Source organism: Trachurus trachurus (genome assembly GCF_905171665.1).
Source record: "Trachurus trachurus genome assembly, chromosome: 7".
In the NCBI taxonomy this organism is placed as follows: Eukaryota; Metazoa; Chordata; class Actinopteri; order Carangiformes; family Carangidae; genus Trachurus; species Trachurus trachurus.
Genome location: NC_139901.1, coordinates 2,158,696 through 2,180,089, shown reverse-complemented (window position 1 = coordinate 2,180,089; position 21,394 = coordinate 2,158,696). Strand labels below are relative to the sequence as shown.

The 21,394-nt window shown below is 43.1% G+C and overlaps 2 protein-coding genes across 2 annotated transcripts in view; both read left to right on the top strand.

Annotated features, from left to right (window-relative positions):
• ptpn18 (protein tyrosine phosphatase non-receptor type 18) overlaps positions 1 to 3,687 on the top strand; it is a 35,344-nt gene extending 31,657 nt beyond the window's left edge. Inside the window, exons 13-16 of the mRNA XM_083976031.1 lie at positions 1,655 to 1,771; positions 1,910 to 2,112; positions 2,352 to 2,444; positions 3,378 to 3,687. Of these exons, the coding sequence (XP_083832157.1) occupies positions 1,655 to 1,771; positions 1,910 to 2,112; positions 2,352 to 2,444; positions 3,378 to 3,451 (487 nt within the window). The 3' untranslated portion in view covers positions 3,452 to 3,687. The remainder of the gene's footprint in view (positions 1 to 1,654; positions 1,772 to 1,909; positions 2,113 to 2,351; positions 2,445 to 3,377) is intronic.
• Positions 3,688 to 16,284: 12,597 nt separating this feature from the next.
• plxna3 (plexin A3) overlaps positions 16,285 to 21,394 on the top strand; it is a 168,128-nt gene continuing 163,018 nt past the window's right edge. Inside the window, exon 1 of the mRNA XM_083975993.1 lies at positions 16,285 to 16,548. The gene's annotated coding sequence lies outside the window, so the exon portion shown is untranslated. The remainder of the gene's footprint in view (positions 16,549 to 21,394) is intronic.

The window sequence follows — 21,394 nt, the reverse complement described above, 5'->3', positions numbered from 1 at the left end:
GTTGAATTTCCCCAGTTTGCCTCCAGCGTGTAATACGGTATGATATGTGGCAGAGGATCATGACGTGCATGTATGTTTTGGCAGCATCCACGAAAAGGCAATTTCTGAAATTCAACAGTTTGTATTTGATATTTTTTGTCCTTTTTTGACATGTGCCTTATACAATGAATATATATTATTATAATTATAATATTACTATATAATTATTACAGGCCTATTATATAATTATAATAATAATATATTAAAGTCCACATTTATGTAAGTATAAGATGACACTGATTTGAATTCACTCACAATTTCAATCTTTTCTTAGTATCAGCTATTAGTAACTGTGGAGAAAAACATGACTTTGTTGAGGCTCAGACATGACTGGTCAAGCCACTCCATGATCCTCTCCATGGCAGTGGATTGCCTATTTGCTGCTAGTTCTGCAGTTTTTGTGCTGTGTGTTTAGAACAGTGTCATCAGCATACATTTGTAGCTTTACTCCATGACACGACTCCATGCTGTTAAAGGTCATTGATAGAGAGACTTAAGAGAGGGGGGCCCAACACAGAACCCTGGGGAACACCTATTGTAGAGTTCATATTATTAGACCACAGACACTGACACACTGTGTCTTCAGACCACAACTACTTCACAATAGCAGGGTCTACAGTTTCTTTTATAGGTATAGTGAACTGATAATGTTGATATTTGTGTTTGATATCAAAATTAAATTAAGGTTTAATATTTTAAAGCAATAATTTAAGATTTTTACAAATAGAGTTGGAGTCAGGATGTGGATAGCCTATGTTAGCATAAACCCTGGAAGTACTGTATCAGGAAATAGCTGGGTTTGATCTGATCTCAGATGCTAACGGTATGTGTTAGCAAGAACTAACTGGTTGTTCTGGAAACAGCGGTATGAAGAGCTGGGATTTGATGAAGGAGTTAGTTAGCTCCGGTTAGCAGTTTGTAAGGTTGTGCTGGTGTACGACAGTCAAACACCAGACTGAAGAGAGAGGAACAGCAGAGCTCCTCTGACAGCTCCTCTGTGGAGCTGCGGGAGAGCTGCCACGTCTTTTTTTTTTTTTTTTTTGCAGCGCTGTTATTACAGGTGATGCACATCGATGTCCGTGTAGGCTACATTTATTGTCTGATCTTCCTTCATGGTGCACAGTGTCAGTCCTCCTGTGTAACCTTTAGCTACAAATATGACTGAAGGTGGTGGAAGTTTGCACGTGTCGACACGCCCCCATGAGTTGACGACATAAGGAGCTAATAAAAAATATATATAAATAACTGATAGTATTATTCGGTCAAGTTCTTGTTATAGGTTAACGGTTAACCATGTGCATCCCTAAAATAAACCTTTAAGGGGAAAAAAAGGCAAATTTGACTCCTTTATTCCACACAAATATATGCTAATATTGCTATGATATGTGTTAAAAATGCTTACGAGTGTATTATAACAGTTCAACACATTGAAAAATATACAATACATGATAAAAAATATACAAAACAGCTATACATCATTTTTGGCCAGTAAAAAATCTTTCTGGCCAGTAGATTTTTGAAGCTCACTAGCCAGTTGGCCAGTGAGCAAAAAAGTAAGTTTGAACCCTGGTTACAGCTAACATTTATTCCTATCTGTCTCTCTGACTGTTTACAGAACATCAAAGGTGATTGACATGAATGACACTTATGCTGTGGTCAACAAGCCCAAACAGCCCCACCCACCTGCAACAAGCCCCACCCATTCCATTGTAGCCCCGCCCAGAACCAGCAGGTAAAGACACACCTTTAAGTTGCATCCATTTTAGGCCATCTAGTGTTTTTTGTTGTTGTTGTTGTTGTTGTTTTACCTCTGAATATGTGAGCAGGAATTTGAAGCCAGTCTCACAGTGAACTGTCTCCCTGCCATTAGGACCCTGCCCCCCTCCCACCACTATGACAACGAGTCCGGAGGAGCATCAGCGGCTCCTGTCTACAGCTCCGTCATACCCCGAGCTAAACCACAAAGCATGCTAGGCTCTAGCACGGCCATCTATGATATAGCAACATCAGCCAATCAGAAGCCGGGGGAGGGGCCATCGCCACCACACAATGGAGAGTATCAGCTAGTGAAAGGTAACAAGGAGAGGAAAGACTGTCACATAAAAAAGGGAAGGGAAGTCGGATGGGTATGACAGGTGGATAGAGGTTGGAGGTGTGTGTGTGTGTGTGTGTGTGTGTGTGTGTGTGTGTGTGTGTGTGTGTGTGTGTGTGTGTGTGTGTGTGTGTGTGTGTGTGTGTGTGTGTGTGTGTGTGCATAAGAATGAAAAAAGAGATGAGATGTAGATGAGTCAACTGACTTTTGTCTCTTCCAGCTAAAGGACCTTCACAAATAGATGATGATGATTATGAGGAATTCTCCACTTCAGTCACAGACATGTCCAACTTCTGCTCACCTGGAGGCATCGGTCAGTACACCTGTACACCTGCTGTCACCTTCACCTGTTCATACTGTCCTCACCTCAGTCCTGACCTGTACAGACTGTCCTCACCTGTGAATGAATGAATGAATGAATGAATGAATGAATGAATGAATGAATGAATGAATGAATGAATGAATGAAAATTTGTTTATTTCGGTCAGGTCATTCAGAGTTAAAAGTCCAACAGAAAACATCAGTTCAACTAGAAAAGAGCCAAACCGAAAAGGCATAGGCTGAAGCTATCGCTAATTTTGCCTACCCTTCTTACATGATCGGCTTATTCAGATCACATCATTCAAAACATCAAACAGAAAATCATGTCGTTTTGCACAAAATCCCAAACATAATTCCATAATAGTGTCAGCTACATCAACCGCATCTCTCATATTTTTCAAATACCTTATTCTTAAACAAACGTTTGAATTCATGAATTGACTGGCACATCTTCAATTCGTCATCAAGTGCATTCCATATATTTACACCCCTTACAGAAATACATTGATCTTTTATTTTAGCCTTTAGTATTTTAGTGGACTTAGTTTTTTCCATCATACGTTTCCCTCGGAGCTCATATCTACATTCCCTTTCTTTAAACATGTTCACAATTTTACAAGGTAACAAGCTGTTATACACTTTGTACATTATCAATGCTATTTTATAGTCCACTAAGTCCATAAATTTGAAGGCCCTTAAATAATTCATGTCCCCTCAGTCCTCACCTGTACAGATTGCCCTCACCTGTCCCCTCAGTCTTCCTGACTACAGGAAGGACTGCTATGATGGAGCTAGGCTAGCAGTTTCCCTCTGCTTCCAGTCTTTGTGCTAAGCTAGGCTAACCAAACTCTCAGACTGTTCCTGTGACTCTGTGTTTAATCCATTGTGGTATTTGCATACTAAATTGTTTGTGTGTATTTTTCAGGCTTTAACTGTCGGGTCCAGAAGCCCAGAGGACCCAGAGATCCTCCTGCTGAGTGGAGCCGCCTGGAGAGATGAACCGGTTCAACTGCATTTCCATTGGTTTACATTAGACTCCATCAGTTCATTAACGTGAACAAGAGAGGAATGAATTTCAGTTGACCTGAAATGACCTGGACTCTGAGACTTATTGTGTGTGATTTGATGTGATTTTATTTTGGAAACAACTGACTGTCACTGTGATCTAAAGCCTTGTCTGTTTATTCTAGCCTTCACATGCAAGTGTTTGTACTTTATAAATGGCCTTAAAGATGGGTGAGTGAAGTTTTATTTACATTTTCAGGTTGTCTGTCCATATACCTTGGTCTTTCCAACATGATATCCCAGTAATGCATTGATCTAGCTTTGGCAAACTTTCAAATTTGGCACAAACATTCACTGGAATTGATGATGAACTGAACAGATTTTAGTGCCCAGAGGTCAAATTTAGGGTCATGGTGATCTCACATTTCTGTGAATGTGGCATATCAGGAACACTGAGAGAGCTCACAAAATCACTAATTAATCATGACTATCAATTGTGTATGAGGGTAAAATGTGATAAAATCTTATATCCACAATGTAAAAGGTCAACTTCAGTGTAATGTCGTGGGATAAGTTTGACACATAAGTTTCCCTGTCCGGGTATAATGCCATTCATGTGACGTAGGCCAACTACTTAAACATCATCAGAACTGTGAATAATGTAGGCCTATTCATATGATAAGAGAGAAGAAACACTGATATCTGCAGATACATCCTATCATAGCATATCATAAAGTTAAATTTAGCTTGATAAAATGTAAAGGATATGATCACATGACTAGGATAAAGAGAAATATAGAACAAATGACTTCTGTTAAGTCTTTATTCCCAGCTCTGGTCACAGAGTCTCCAGTGAATTCTCTGCAGTGGTGATTCAGATTAAAAGCAGCATCACTTTCTGGCTTTCTGTCGGATTAGATCATCTGTACTCAGGTCAAGTGAAGTTATTTTCCATTCCATGTGTTTGTCAGAAGCCCGTCTTTGAAGCCACAGTAGCCGCATGACAAAAGGCAGGGTCAGATGTGAGCAGCAGGGGGCAGCAGAGCAGCATGGAAACCAGCTAGAGACATGGTGTGACAGTGCGTGTGAGATGATGAAGTTACAGTTTCATTTCACAGACAAGAGGACAGAAAGACAAGAGCTCTCTAATACACACACACACACACACACTGACCCAAACCAACTGTAAAAAGAGAAGAAAAAAATATACACACACACACATACTGTCAGAGAGGAAGAAGGTGGTTTCAATTAAATCTCTGGCATGACTGGACAGTGTGTGTGTGTGTGTGTGTGTGTGTGTGTGTGTGTGTGTGTGTGTGTGTGTGTGTGTGTGTGTGTGTGTGTGTGTGTGTGTGTGTGTGTGTGTGTGTGTGTGTGTGTGTGTGTGTGTGTGTATGTGTGTGTGTGAGAGAGAGAGAGAGAAAGGGAGAGACAGAGAGAGAGAGAATGTGACATCATCAGATCTGAATCAGGTTACGAAAGATAGTGGTGATTCAGCACACACACACACACACACACACACACACACACACACACACACACACGTGTCCATCACTAATTTTGATTCTCAAAAAACCACTAAGTGCTACTCTCGCACTGCCAACTGAACATGTGTGTGTGTGTGTGTGTGTGTGTGTGTGTGTGTGTGTGTGTGTGTGTGTGTGTGTGTGTGTGTGTGTGTGTGTGTGTGTGTGTGTGTGTGTGTGTAGTGTGTGTGTGTGTGTGTGTGTTTTGCTACTTTGCACAAAGCACACACCACTTATTGCCAAGAGTTACCAACGCGCACACAGGTCATGGGTGTTGGCTCTGTCAGTGGAGGAGAGACCACAGGCATCCACAGAGAGAGAGAGAGAGAGGGATAGTGGAAATTAAAGGACGGATTCATGTTTTTTCATGTGAGGAATTGGTCTGTGTGTGTGTGTGTGTGTGTGTATGTGTGTGTGTGCAATCTGGCAGTGAGGTGATGTCATCACGACTCCACAGTCAGACTCTGAGCTCTGAGGTTCAGATGAAGATGAGGCTTCAGTTTGCATCATATAAAAGCCCAGATGACCATCAGTAGCTTTGAATATTACGCTCATTTCAATAACAACTTCCCTTTGTCACCTTGCTGCAGGATGCACAGGTGAAGACTTCATTCAACGTGACAGTGCGTCCCTCCGTCTTTCACGATGTGGACCATGGTCTTGTGTCAAAGTCTAGTTTTAAGAGCCACACATACATCTAGCCCATTTGTTTTGTAAAGTGGCCTTTTATAAAAATGACTTTTCTTTCCTGTGTCCAGTAGTTGACTCACAGGTTGAGTTGTTCCGCCTCTGTCAAGCTGTAATTATCCTCATCACCAGTACTTCATTCTGGCATTTCTCTTTAATAACCGATGAATGGCTCGGTGAATAGAATGAAGCTCCAGGGAACATAATTAAGTTCATTTTGTTGAAAGTTTTATAATATTTCACATGATTCCGTGTGACAAAGAAGCATTTAACATCTGTGGAAATATGAATGGAGAGACTTGTGCAGCATCTAGACTCTGTTTATCAGGCGTACCTGCTCCCTCATGTTTCACCTGCTCTGGCTTTATTTACATTTCCAAAAGAGGACGGTTGCAGTTTAATTTATTGACAGTCTCAAGCCATCAATCCATTCAAATCTGAACAAGATCCCTTTGAGAAACAACATAATGGAATATTCCTTACAATCAGATTCATCTTATTGATCTCATGGTGCAAATCTAACTGCAGTTCCACTGCAAAAGTACATATAGGCTATAGGACTTTACAAATGCACACGTTAACACACTTTAACAGGAAGAAACGGAAATGGTTTCAATTAAATCTCTGACTGGACAGTGTGTGTGTCTGCGTGTGTGAGGTTCCTGCCTTTGTTCTCAGGTCATCTACCCAGAAATTATAACAACAGAGCAACAATAATATAAAAACGCAGAGTGAATGTAGCATAACAATATCCAAAGGGAGGGGTAGGCTATTCTTGCGCTTCAGCCGGTAAATCGGTGCTCTCATAGCATAACAATAGTTGAGTTTACCTCACATAACAAACTCACAACACAAATATTGATCAGGGAGGCTGAGGAAAAGGATGTGGATCAGTTATTTTGTTTAATTTAACAAATGAATGAATTTGCAGGTGAAACTCTAAACTTGGTCAATAACAGACTAAAGTTAAAACATCTGCACAGTTAAGGTTTAAATATGTGTTTGTGTGTGTAACATAATAATAGGTAATAACTACTGCTACTGCTACTACTACTAGCCTACTAGTATACTTCTACTATGGATGGATGGATGGATGGATGGATGGATGGATGGATGGATGGATGGATGGATGGATGGATGGATGGATGGATGGATGGATGCATGGATGGATGGATGGTTGGATGGATGGATGGATGGATGGATGGATGGATGGATGGATGGATGGATGGATGGATGGATGGATGGATGGATGGATGGATGGATGGATGGATGGATGGTTGGATGGATGCATGGATGGATGGTTGGATGGATGCATGGATGGATGGATGGATGGATGGATGGATGGATGGATGGATGGATGGATGGATGCATGGATGGATGGATGGAGGGATGGAGGGATGGATGGATGGATGGATGGATGGATGGATGGATGGATGGATGAAGTTGTTTTTTTACTCCACAGCTGGATCTGGTGGATGTTGTTTTCTTTGGACAGAGCCAGGCTAACTGTTTCCCCCTGTCCCCAGTGTTTATGCTAAGCTAAGCTAACTGGATGCTGACAGTAGCCTATTACAGTCCTGAGAGTTGAATGATACACATGTGAGACTTCTAACAGCTGTTATTTGAATGTGTTAAACATATTAAACATGTAGCAACAGAACTTTGTGGAATCACTATGATGTTCATTATCTTCACTGTTGATTATTCCTCTCTCAGGTCACCAGTGTAGTAGCTACTACATCAGGTTTCATTTCTTTATTTGTTTCAGAAGCACCTTCACATTTCACAGCAGTGAAGAGGACAGTGGGAAAGAGTGAAGGACAAAGAAAAGTGTAAACATGACGATAGATAGATGGAACGGGGGGAAAGAGAAGAAGAGAGAGTGTGTGAGAGTTAATGGAAAAGAGTGACAAAAATAGAAAAAAGATGGTGGAGAGAGAGAGAGAGTGATGTAAGAGAGGAAGAGTTTGAAAAGGAGAGAGAGGAGGGGGAGTGATGAAAAGAGAGGGATGGGAATGGATTGATGAAAAAAGAGAGATAGTGATTTAAGAGATAGAGAGAGCAGGAGAGAGTGATGAAACGGAGGGATAAACGGAGAGAAGAGGGAGAGAGAGAGAGAGGGGGGAGAGAGAGAGAGCAGTCCTGCCACTGAGCCTTGTTGCTAGGCAACTGAGCAGCTCCTCTTTGAAGTTTTTCCTCATTGTTTTTTTTTTTCTAACAATGAGGTCAGAGCGAGGCTCAGCAGTAACCATGGTAACCACCTCAGCACCACGCCTGGCGGCCGTCCTGTCCCCCAGGAGAGAGAGAGAGAGTTCTCTGCCAAAGTGCCCATGAGCAGAACCCATCTCTCTCCCCCTTTTCACCCCGAGTTCGGTCTCCCAGGCAACCGTCCTGCTGTCCACTGCTAGCCCCCTCACTGAGACTGACTGTGAAGCTCCAGTGCATTGGTTCCTGTCCACTGGGGGGCATCCGGCACCTACAAATCCTCAAGTGTTGCGGTGTTTGTGTCACCTGATGATCTTCAGTCAGTCCGGTGTCAGCCCATCTGTTGGCTCTGTGTTTGGTCTCCACCAGCTCCTGAGGGAAACATCCGCTTCATCTGCTAAATGCTCCACTACCTCGGTGGGTAGAAACCAAGGGGGCAGTTGTCGGTCTGAGAAGTGAAGCTCACTTCCGCGTTCAAAAAACTGCAATCCCCTCGGCTTCCTCTGGGGGCTGGTGTCAGAAAGCAGCATTCTCCATAGACCCCCATGTTAAAACCGCCGACTTTACATCCTCAATAAACATGATCAAAGCCTGGTGTCAGAACGTTTTTGGTCTCAATCGATAGTTTCTACCCCCGCACAAACTCTGAGAGGGGTGAATTTTTTTTTTTACTCTACCGTTTTACTGTTATTAGGTTAAAACTCTGGCCAATTAGGGCGCGGAAACATTGAGTGACAGGTCCGGAGCGGTCCGGAGACAGGCTGCTTGGAGGCCAGTGGGCGGGTTCTCGGCCGGCCAATCCAACATGGCGCTGTTCAGGCCGCCATATTTGAGTCACAAAAACGACTCCCCCAAACCAATGGGTGACGTCACGGATGCTACGTCCATTCTTTTTACAGTCTATGGTGGTAATAGATAGAGTCCATTTAATGATTACCAGTGGAAAGGGAATGGAGGCCAACCCCCCAAAACACAGGCACACAAAAGGTGGGTAAGAAGACTGATCACTGACTGGCCAACCAATGAGGCAGTCTGACTGGATTTTGTCCCAGCAGTCCATATTTCCTCGCTGTGTCTCAATTTGAATACTTCCATACTTATAGATTTATTTGTCCTTTTCAGGAAAATTGTTTCCACCTTCCATACAGCCTCGAGAGTACAAACGTGACATCAAAAAGGACCACAGGAGAGTATCCTCAACCATACATGTAGGCTACACAGGCCTACATTTACATACATTCCCATACTATACTAACTATTTTGAGTATGTAAGTGCGTTCACACTGACAAATATGTCAAAATGTAGTGTAGGCTACTGTAAGTACCCGGATGGTGCACTCATAACAGTCAAAAAAAGTTGAGTGTGGAAGTGTAGCCGATGTTATCTGGCCCTCTGCGTTGTGTTGTGTTGTGTTGTGTTGTGTTGTGTTGTGTTGTGTTGTGGACGATGGAGACTTCCGACCCTCACTGATCACCGTCTTGGCTACGTAGCGGAATATAATAATCAACATACCAGTAGGCCAATGTTTCCCGCCAGCAAGAGGAGCCAGCAGCATAATCTCCACCTCACATTAAACAGGCGGCCCACACAAGCAAGAAAAAAAAAAAAAACGAGTAGGCTAAGGCATTCATTATCGCTAATTGAAATTACAAACAAATGTGTTGATGGGGACAATAACGGTCCAAAAAAGAAAAAGACATTAGCAAACGTTGCGATCGTTAGTTCTGGTAAGGGTACAACGACAGTATTCAATTTGAGACAACAGTCTGACTGAATTTCCTGTTAAGTTCCTGTTCTTTGTGTGAAGTTGCCTGTCTTGTTTTCCCATAGATAAGAAGACTAGGTGACTCACCTGATGCCACGTCGCCACACGTCCGCCATCTTGGCTCGGTCCGCTCGCTCCCTCAGAGCATTAATATAAGCCTATGGTGCATGTTCTACTAAAATAAGCAGAAGTTGCTCAGTTTTTGAACAAATTTCAAACGGTTTGGTTTATGAACATCAGAAATGCAATTATGATACTACATAAAAATTACGACTAATTTTGATCATGTACTTTTCTATGAAAGTAACACTATAGGCTACTAACATTATGCAAATAGTTACCGTAATGTAGGCTAATAGCTATAATAGGCTACAGACAAAATTCTCCCATGTGTCTCACCTGTGTTGGATTACCCCACCTGTGTCTTGTTTCTCTCACATGTGTTTAACCTCAGTGTTTTCCCATCACCCTTTGTTGGTTCTTCTGTGTTTGGTGTTCCTGCGTTGTTTCTCTGTGTTGCCTATGTTCCTGCCTGCATGTAATTTTGTGCACCCCATGAGTCTGATAAATCTTCGTTAGTCATTTTCATACCTGTCTTCTACATCTGTGTCTGCATTTGGGTCTAGCTGCACCACAACATGACTTTTGTTACCATAAGTATCATCAGCTAGCTTAGGTCTGTTGTGTTTGTGAATGTTTTAACTGATATTTATAGTGTTTGGCTTGAAGAAAACAGGTGTTCCATTGAAGAAGAAAAAGAAACTTGATAAATGTGATCAGTAGTGGTGATCAGCTGGGCTTTCAGCTTGTTCTGGATAATAAAATACGCACACACGCACACACGCACACACACACACGCACACACCAGATGTGTTGGATATCAGACAAACCTCAGAGAAGTAAAAATAAATAAAGACAGAGACACTGAAAATTTGTTCTGCTCTGTGGCTTAGACCTTATAAACTTCACTCAAGATTTAACCAACAGCTGCACACACACACACACACACACACACACACACACACACACACACACACACACACACACACACACACACACACACACACACACACACACACACACACACACACATAGGGTCCAGATGTGTTTTGTAATAGTAGCAGGGATGTAAAGAAGGAAGCATGCAGTGGGATCCTGCCTGCAACCACAGAGGCACACACAAGTAAACACAGGCCCATTGTCATTCACACACACACACGCACACACAAACACACACACACACACACGCACACACAGACACACACACACACAGGTCCATTGTCATGCATGCTGCTGGCTGTTTCACGCCGACTTAAAAAGATTAACGGGTGATCGGCATCAATTTACACTGAAGAGGGCGAGAGAGAGGGGGTGAGGCATGAGAGAGAGGGGGAGGGGGACAGAATGTTTTTTAGAGGCAAAAACATAGAGAGTAAAAAACAGGAGTGCTGGTGGTGTCACAGTGAGAGATTATAAATTGATCAGTGGAGTTACAGTTTCTATTTGACCTCCACTCGATGATAGTTGTAGAATCAGAATCTGAACACTCAGAACACTTTATTGATTACCACGGGAGATTATGTTACATTACAGTTACTCCAAGAATAGAGAATATGAGGAAGATAAAGAGGAGCCAAGTAAATATAGATCTGCTTTTACTATAGTATATATATATACTATATGTGAGAGAAATACAATAAAATGGAATATTTAAATGAATGTTAACAATTTTTTTAGATTGCACTGTCAAATGTATGTTGCACATCTACCTCAATGTTGTTCACTGACTCATGGATGGCTGTGATTGTATGTTAATATGCAGATGCGACGTCTCTCTTCTAATTCAGGATTATACATCATCAGACTTGTGATACATGATTCCTTTACTTTATTAAGAGCATGTGGTTTTTTGTTGCCCCAGACATGTTTTAAACTCTGCTGTGAGTAATATTTGGGTTAACGTGGTTTTCCACATAAAAAGTCAGAAAGAAAAAAAAAATTAAACCTTTGTTTGAAGCTCATCTGTTTTTACTTCCTGATTGAGAAATCTAGGTCAGGACTTGTGGCCCCGCCCACAACCTGCTCTATCAGGTGACAGAGAGAGAGCATGGTGATGGTCAGCCACTCAGTCAGACTCAGATGAGAGTCTGACTGGACCAGAATCAAACAGATCAGAACAGATAGCTAGTTAACATTTAACAGGGGCTGGCGCAGTGTTAGCAGTTGTGCTGAAGTTAACTCTATAGCTGTGTACTGGCAGGGTTTCAGGTGGAGGGATGGTTGAAACACCTTATGTCTCAGCTCCTATAACTTTTGTCCCCTCATTTTTCCAGCAGTACCTTAAACTTTTCAAACTTTATCACAGAATTCATTATTTGATGTCAAATGCAAAGAGTGCCACTGTTACAACCTGGGGTAAATTGTAAAAGTGAGATTGAAAACTAAAAACTTAAGACCAAACCAAAAAAACATGCATCTATGTAAGTTTATTGTGCATGTTCCAACAGTAAAGCATCTTCCTATGGTTCAGTATGACTCATCAATGACTGATGAAGAACAGTGACAGTGGTGTGGATCCTAACATTAGAAAGCTGTCTTAAAGAAGGGTTAGGGTTAGTGTTGTTCTGATAATACCAGTGAAAGGTGAACATGTATGAATGGAAACCTGCAGCAGGAGGTTGGAAGCAGCTCATAGTCTATGTATAATTCCAGGAAAGATGGTGACACTTGATAAAACAACAAAGGTAAAAGGTGTTACAACCATCCCCACCCCTGTCAGCCATTGTTTGACCAGCTGTACCAGTGGCTTGAATTGAAAATTGATGAAATTACTCATATGTTACCTAAGAACCTGTCTGCTCTTTCATCTTATACAATAATTCAAACTTCAACAGTATCAGTAGTAATCAAAATTAAGACTTGGTCCAATAGATTAGTTTTTTTTCGGCTGTAAAACCTACTCTTCATAGAGCCATGCAAATTCACATGTGATGTCAGAGAGGGAGTGGGTACACATGATACTGATCACATAACTCTAATGTGATCCCTTATTGGCTGAAGTGATGCTATGACAACCATCCCCGGTCTCTACCTTTCTTACCAACTTCTTTCTTCAAACTTACCACCACTTACTCTTACTCAGAGGAGAGGAGAGGAGAGGAGAAGTAAAAGGAAAGAAAGGGAGACGGGATGAAAGAAGTGGAAAAAATAAAAATTAAAGATGAACAGAGGAGAGGGCTAGACCCCTCAAGTGGCTTCAATTAAGAAAATTACAGAGAGAGAAACAGAGACAGAAAGAGAGAGAGAGAGAGTCCAAACCAGAGCTGTCAGACTGGGAGCTGATTACAGGGTGAGCCCTCTGAGTCCTGCAGGATCTAACCCCAGTCTAAACCTGAACCTGAACCCAGCCCCGACTCTGGGTTATTTTAGGCTCCGGCTGCTCCGTGTGCTGTGGAAACACTGAGCGTGCTGCCCCGTCAGACCACAGCACGCCTGCAGTCGGGCCGGTGACACAGGCCCACACTCTGCTGCGCGTTCACTATTTACAGATTTCACAGCTGGATTAGTTTTCCTCTGTTTACACAACTCCAAACAGCTACTTCACTGCTGCTCCCTTTGTTTCATTTCAGCAGGATGATGGGCCACAGATCAGATCTGTTTATGGGTCTCTGTCTCACGTCTGGGTCGAGTCTTTTACCTGTGGAGGACGTGTTGAATGAACCATGACATGGCTCTTTTCTAATGGAGGAGCTGGATTACACTGAAAAATCCCCTGCTGTAGTCCCACTGTGACTGACACTGGGTTTTGAACTTCACATGTGAACATTTTTGCACACGGGAATCATGTTATTTGCACATGGGAAACATATGATTTTGGCCCAATTTTATGTGTAACGGGTCCATGGCACTGGTCCGACCTCCCATTAGTCCGACTACCCATTAGTTTGACCTCCCATTGGTTCGACCTCCTATTGGTCCGACTTGTAGTTGATTTTGTCGGAGTAACGGGAGATCGAACCAATGGGAGGTCGGACCAATGGGCAGTTCCCATGTGTAACATGGTAACACAGTTACCACATGTGTTACTATGTAGAGCACATGTGTAAAACATGTTACCACATGTGGAACATGTTTCCCATGTGCAAATAACATGATTCCCATGTGCAAAATGTTTCACATGTGAATCACATGTGAAGTTCATGTGTTTTTTCTGTAAGGGCGGCTGTTTGAACTGGACAGAGCCAAGAAGAACCTGGAACAGACAGTAAGAGGAGAAGACGAGTCATTAAACGAAGATGTAGAGAAAGTTTTCATGATTCAGTGGTACGGCTAAATGTAAATATAAACATAAATAAACAAGTCATCAGTGTCTTTGCTGTTTCTTTCCTGTGTTTCCTTTCTGAAAAGCTCAGCTGACCAATCAAGCCTGGGTACAGGGGCGTGGCCATCCAGTAAAAACTTCCTCATAGGACTAAATTCTGAGTTCCACGTCCTCTCTCCTTCTTTCCTCTCTCCTTGTTCCCTCATTTCTCCCCTTGTTTCCTCAGTTCTTCAATCCTTGTCTCCTCTCCTCATCTCTTCACTCTTTGTTTATTTCCTTGTTTTCTCACCTCCTCTCCTTGTTTCCTCATCTGCCTCCTTGTTCCTTTATCTCCGTCCTAGTTTCCTCACCTCCCCTCTCCTTCTGATCTCATATCCTTACTCCTCCTTGCCTCACCTTGTCTTGTTGATGACAGACCTCAGAGAGGAGGGAGGAAGTGAGGAGTCTTCAGGATGAAGAGAAACCACTTCAGTTGTCGGTGTGACAAGGCTGATCTAAGTCTCTGATCTAACCAGAGATTATCTTTCCTTTAAGACCTCTTCACTGCAGTTCAATTAAATAACTTCATGAAAACAGGGTTTAACAGCTTAATTTCCTGTTCCACCTGCTGCTGCTGTTACCCAGAGAAAAATTAGTAGGTGTGATACAGTAAGCGAGAAATGGTTGAAACTATCACCTCATTCTATTCCAGTTCTATTTTTGTTTAATTATAATTATTACAATATGTTGCATTGTTTTACATGTAAAGTGTTGCTGCTAACTTCAGATACATGTAGTAAAACTCAGGTAACGTAAGTCACAATACTGTTTACTCTCCACCACTGTCAGACCTGTTCATCATGAGGAGCTCACAGTGATCAGACTGTGTTGCAGGACTCTTCTCCCGGGGTTTGACCTCAGGCTGTGATGCTTTGACTGGAGTGCTTTACTGTAATTAAAGGGATAGTTCACCCAAAATTCAAATTTCACTCATTATCTACTCACCCTCATGTCAACGAAGAGTCCCCCGTGCCTTCTCGGAGTTACGGGGGGTCCGCGCAGCAGTATTTGTCCATACATTGGTTGTGAATGGATACCACTTTTGTTCGTCCAAAAAGACACACCAAAAAACATCCAAATACCTCCATAGTGCTCGTCTGTAATGTCCGTCTTGTATTGAAGCCCCGACATGAGAAATTGTTCCGAAAAAAAAGAAATAAGTCTATGTTTTAAGCTTGTTTGTAGCGGAAGCTCCCAGTGTCTCAGTTCACTGCTCTTCCTGTGTCAGTGCAAATCACGCGCACTGACCGGCGGAACTATTTCTCATGTTGGGGATTCAATACAAGACCAGTACGGAGGACTCTGAAAATTCTCCCAGCCCTTAGTCGACATGAGGGTGAGTAGATAATGAGTGAAATTTGAATTTTGGGTGAACTATCCCTTTGAATGATTACATCTGTATTTTAACTTACAGTTGTTAAGTCATCTTCACTAATAAGTTTAGATTTCAAAACGTGTTGACAAGTCCAGTTTCTCCCTCTCCATCTTTATTGTGAAGTTTGATATTTGCTGATTTTACTTTTACAGATTACTCACCATCTAATGGACATCACAGATGTGATTCATCCTCAGACTCCCTTCTCTCTCTCTCTCTCTCTCTCTCTCTCTCTCTCAGCTGATTCTGTTTGTTCTCCCTCTTGCTTTACTCTCTCTTTCTTCATCCCTTTCCCCCCCTCATCGTCCATATGATCACCCCTCCATCTACACCCCCCTTTATTTTTCATGCATCTCCTCACTTCTCTCTCTCTCTCTCTCTTTCCCTCTATAGCCTACATATATTTATACACCTCCACCGCAGCGCTGTATATCTCTCTCTCTCTCTCTCTCTCTCTCTCTCTCTCTCTCTCTCTCTCTCTCTCTCTCTCTCTCTGTGTGCCTATGCCTCTCTTCCCATCTCTCTCTCTCCACATCTGGCTTTGGGAGGAGGAAAAACAGCAGATTAAGGAGTTGGACTCGACCAACAGAGACCCAGTCGAGGGGGTGGTCCAGCTGCTTGTCTCACTACAGACGCACAGTTGTCACTATTACATCACGTCATTCATTTTGAAATATCAATAATAAGCATGATCTACAGACTGAGTCCTAAGTAAACGCATTTATTCATATTCAAGTCGTTTCATTCGCCCCCTTTAACTGATTCTCCACCCCCCTCCCAGCCGGGCGCACAGTGGTACAGTCCAGATGGGGAGGCGGGGGGACGGAGGAGGAGGAGGGGTGTGCGGGGGGGTGAGGGGGGGGCTGGCTGTGGCGGAGCAGGGGCAGACCGAGCCGAGCCAAGCCGAGGCAGGCTGTGTGTGAACGAGGAGACGCGCCGCTCCGCGCTCTGACCCCCCCATCTCAGCCCTGGATTATTCTTTCACTTTTTATCTCCACGCATGAACTCCCCCCCCCGTGCGGACTGGTCCTGCTGCCCACTGAGCCCGGCTGCCCCGCGCAGAGAAGAGCAGAAAGAAGAAGCAGAAGAAGCAGAAGAAAGGCAGCAGCAGCGCGTGGGACTGTGGATTTTAAATTACTGATTGGACTTTTCTGCGCGTGCCCGTCCAGGTACGTCCGGATGGGGTTTATTATTATTATTATCATTATTATAGGGGGGGGGAGTTTACGGTGTTGGAGGTGTGGGGGGTTGTGAAGGTCCAGGTCCGGGAGGCAGGTCTGGGGGTAGCGGGGAAAGGGGGGTGTAGGCTGTGTGTGTGTGTGTGTGTGTGGATGTTTTGGGGGAAAACGCCTCGTCTCCCCCCGCTGCATCACCGCTCATCTGCTGCTCCTTCCTCGTGGATTTTTTTTTTTTTTTTTCCCAAGCCCTGTTTTTCCACCGTTTTCCCCCACGCACAGAGTGGGGAGCGAGGCAGAGCCAGGGCTGTGTGTGGAGCCCCCTCCCTCCTCTCCCTCCCAGGTAGGAGTGTTTTTCACGCTCGCCTCGGCCTCGCTGCGCGCTGCGGATCACTCTCCTCCCGGCTCGGAACGCTCCAGTTCGGTGCGGTAGAGACAGTTCTGTCTGTGGCCGCGGATGTGTGTTTTTCAGTGTGCGGTGGTGGAAGAGGGGGAGAGTGGTGGGGGAGGAGGAGGAGGAGGTGGGGAGGGGGGGTCTGGGAGGTAGCGAGGCTCCAGACGCCGATCCATTAAAGAAGAACAAAAGGGGGAGGCAGTGGAGAAAACGTTTTTTAAAATCGCAGCTGAAACCGGCGGAAAAAAGAAAAAGCGTCGAACCGACTCCGACCCCCCCAGGCTGCTGCCCGGGATCCGCGCTCCACAACCCAGCCTCGGTGTTTTTCTGATTCCGTCCATGTGCCCCCATCCTCTCAGAACCGACCGATCCGTCCGAATCGAAACCCGGGGAATCCTAATCCAACTGTTCAGCTTTTTGATCGATTTCGAAGACGGCCAAAAGGCGCTGATCGGACTGTGATGGATGAATTACATTCACACCGAGCTGGAGGTTGTTATCAATCAGAAATCCCATCGGTTGATCTATGTGACTTCCTGCTTCACGCAGACTCGATTGGCCCCCGTCCCATCTCTGATAATCAATGAAAACGATCAGAAATGACAATGACAAATGTGTAAACGATTGATCTGATCAGAGCCATAAACATTAAAGAATCTGATTGGTCGGTTTTCTGCGTTGTGACATGCTATAGGGTAATCGATAATCAGAAGAATCAGTAGTATGATCAGTTAGATAATAAGTGATCAGTCCACAGCAGAAAAAGCAACAATCACACAGTGTAGGCTAATCAATAACAGATATGATTGGTTGTGTGATGATGGATGAGTGAGTAATGATGCAGATCTCACCTGTGTGTGCTCACTAACAGATGCTCACCTGATCAATAATGTTATGGATCAGGTGAATGGCGGTGCAGCCCTGGTTCTGAGTCTCAGTGTTTAAGTGTGAATCCAGAACAGCATCACGTTTAACTGATCAATAATCAAACGGATCAGTAATGATCGGCTGTACTCAACAGGAGGAAAGTGCAGCAGATGTGGGTTCAGGTCCAGAGACTGGATCGGAAACCATGTGTCCAGGGGAAATAAATGAATCTGCAGTTGTGTTTTGATGATCAATTATTGATTTAAATTGATCAGTCTCACGTTAAACACCTCCTCGCTGCAGTTTCTCTGATCTGATCTCAGTTTCTGCTTCCGTTCTGTGAAGATTCACCCAGACGATTTATTGACGATTCACCAGTAATGAAAACGATCTTGAGTTTCAGTTCAAATTCAGATTAAATACAAAACTTTATTTAACATGTGCACTGAGCCGAAGAGCAGCAGGAGGTTCTAGATCATACAGCAGAGAGTCATCGCCGAGGAGATTGAATATGAGAAGAATAATCAGAACAAATTAAAGGAGACGAACAGGAAATGAAGGTGAGATTACAGAATAAGAGCGGCAAATGGTCCGTAACGAGGGGAGAAAAAGAAACATTTAGAATCCCATGATTAAAATAAACAGTCGCTGAATGAATGAATGAATGAATGAATGAATGAAATCATCAGTTTGTCGTCAGCTCTGTAATAGTTTAGCATCATTTACAGCTTCGTCCGTGACTGTGAAATTTCAAAACCTGCAACTCCACGAGTCCAAGACCACATCCTCCTGGTCCAGGAGTCCAAAACCCCCCCAAAAGGCTCTTATCTGTGTAAGATCAGATCCAGTCTGCAGAACCGGATCAATCGCTCCCTGATCGAATTATCAACCAATCATTCAGTGTCTAATGACGAGGTTTCACCTGTCAGCTGGAGGTGAGGATGTGTAGAAACATCATCAGTCATCAGAGCTGGAACAGTTTGTTGACGATCATGGGCAATTAAAAAAAAATCCATCTGCTTTTTCATCTTTTCCAAGTAAAAATACTTCAAACTAACCAGTTTTCAGCCTCAGATGAGAAACTTTGCTGCTTTTCGCAGTGAAATCAACATTTTTTTTTTAGGTTTTAGAATTTTGGATTTGAACTGAGCACGGCATTGGGTGAGATCTCAGAGAATTGGTGAATTTGTGTTGCAAATATGATTAATCAGAGTAACAGAGCTTCAGAGTCAGAAACACACTGACATCATCATTGTGTGATGAGGTGGTCACAATATGAGTGCTGGAGCATGGACCTCCATTAGACAGCTCCAGGTTCCTGGTCCTGAAGTTGGACCCAGGACCCACAAGTGTTTTAATTTTTTTCTGTATTAAGACATAAACAAAAAAAAAACTTGAGTGAGGTTGTATTATTTTTTATCACAGGAGGAGCTGTCAGGCTGAGACCAACACTTATTGTCATCATTAATACGTCTGACATGTGTTTTCTTTTTAAATCAGTGGACTGATCAGAGAACAGTGGAACAAGAAACTAATTATTCCCCGAAACCCAAGTGAATACATTCTAACGTCTTTTTCTGTTTGAGCAACAGTTTAAAACACAGTGATGTTGTTTTACTGTCAGAGAAAACTTCAAATATTTACATCAGAGAAACTGGAACTTGTGAAGTTTTTGGCAATTTTTGTTTAAAAAAAGAAGCAACAGCCTAAATGATGAATCCCTATATGGGACTCATTAGATTTAGTCTCATTCAGCCTCCTCAGACCACATCACAGTCTGTGGTTGGTCTGATGTTTGGATCTGTACCAGTTCTCAGTAGCTGGATTTACAGGAGTCTGTTAGTCACTGATAAACAGAGGAGTTGAACTAAACACAAATCACTGAACGGTTTGAAACAAACATTTAAAACCTGATTTTTACATCTACACCACGGTCAAGTTCCTGGTGTTTCCTGTAGCGCCATCATCTGGTCAACACTTACATTTGGTTTGTCACCAAATCAACATCAAACAGAAACAAAAAAAGAGCAAAGATAAATTGCTGAGTTGGTTGGTTGATTTTTTAAATGAAGGTTCCAAGTTTTCAGATGTGAGAATTTGCTGCTTTACTCTTACAATAAAGTAAATTGCATTTTTTTTTTTAAAGTTTTAGAACCATTGAAAACTCTAGTGAGTCACAGTCACTGATTATTCATATTTCATAAACTAGGTGATTAATCAGTTCATTGACTAAAGCGGATTTCCCGCCTCATGGCCACGGCACAGGAAACATGGTCACAGTCTCTCTTTCCTGAGTTACAGCTTTGAATAATGACCACAATTGTTTTGGCAGAACATTATGATGTCACAGTGAAGCTGACCTTTTGACCTCTTGCATATGAAATGCCGTCAATTTACGGCCTTTGACAGTTGTGTTAAATTCAGATCCAACTATGATAATAAATAACCGCTGGCGAGACCAATATCAATAGGATTCCCATCAGCCTCGGCTCCGCTCGGTTTATCGCGCGTTAGCACGTTTTAGCTAAACACGCCTGCTAGCCGCCAGCGCGTTAGCTCTTAGTGTGCTAAAGGTCGAGTGTGGGCCTGTCCCATTCCTCCACACTTGGCTCAGTGCGCTTGGTTACCACACACTTTGGTGACTTTTTGCCGGCGGAACGTATATTTACATATAGTGTGCAAGCATGGATTAAGTGGCCAAGCGTGTGGGGGGAGATTTAAAAGCAATCGGGACATACTTGACAAGTGCAGCCTGTGCCGTTGCGCACACTAGCACAACTACGACACACTCACACACACAGCACAGCAACAGCTTTAATAAACAGTGCTGCTGGATCACAGTCTCATCTGCTCCTAAAGTGTCTCTATGTGCAAGATTTAGATCATAAATGTATAAGCCCAACTCCATAAGTAAATAAAACAAACAAGAAAAATAATCGAAAAAATAAAAACATGAACAGAGCATGATGAATGTAAAATATGACATTAAAAGTCATAATTATGAGATAGAAAGTTAATTTCATTTTATTGAGATTAATTCAATCGCATTTCCTAACCGGGCTTGTGGCTGCCGGTGACGGCGGACTTCACCGTGGTGCATTGTGGGATTTATACTTGGCCAAATACCGCTCGGATGCAGTCTTACCTTAAGTGTGGGTAAAGTGCAAATCAAGCGCGCTGCACTTTCGGTCGTTAGAGAAATGGGACACACTTGCGCACTGACACTAAGCCCATGAACGCACACGCCAAGTGTGTAAGTGTGATCGAGTGTGCATATTGGGACAGGCCCACAGACACAACAGGAAGTGAACACCAGAGGAGAGAGGTCAGAGGTCACAGCTCTGACGGCCTCATTAGTTTACAGAGGGAACCACAGATCAGCTGGGACAGTCATTGGGTTTACAGCCACTTGTAATAGCCACATGTGTTGAATGGGAATGTCCCTAAAAGCTGCTGTTACTCACTGTTAGCAAACAGCGCTAAACTCCAAATTCTGATCTGAATCTGACCCAAACTACACAAATTGTCTCACATCACACTGTGAATATGTCAGATTACATTTTTTTTATCATCCAGATC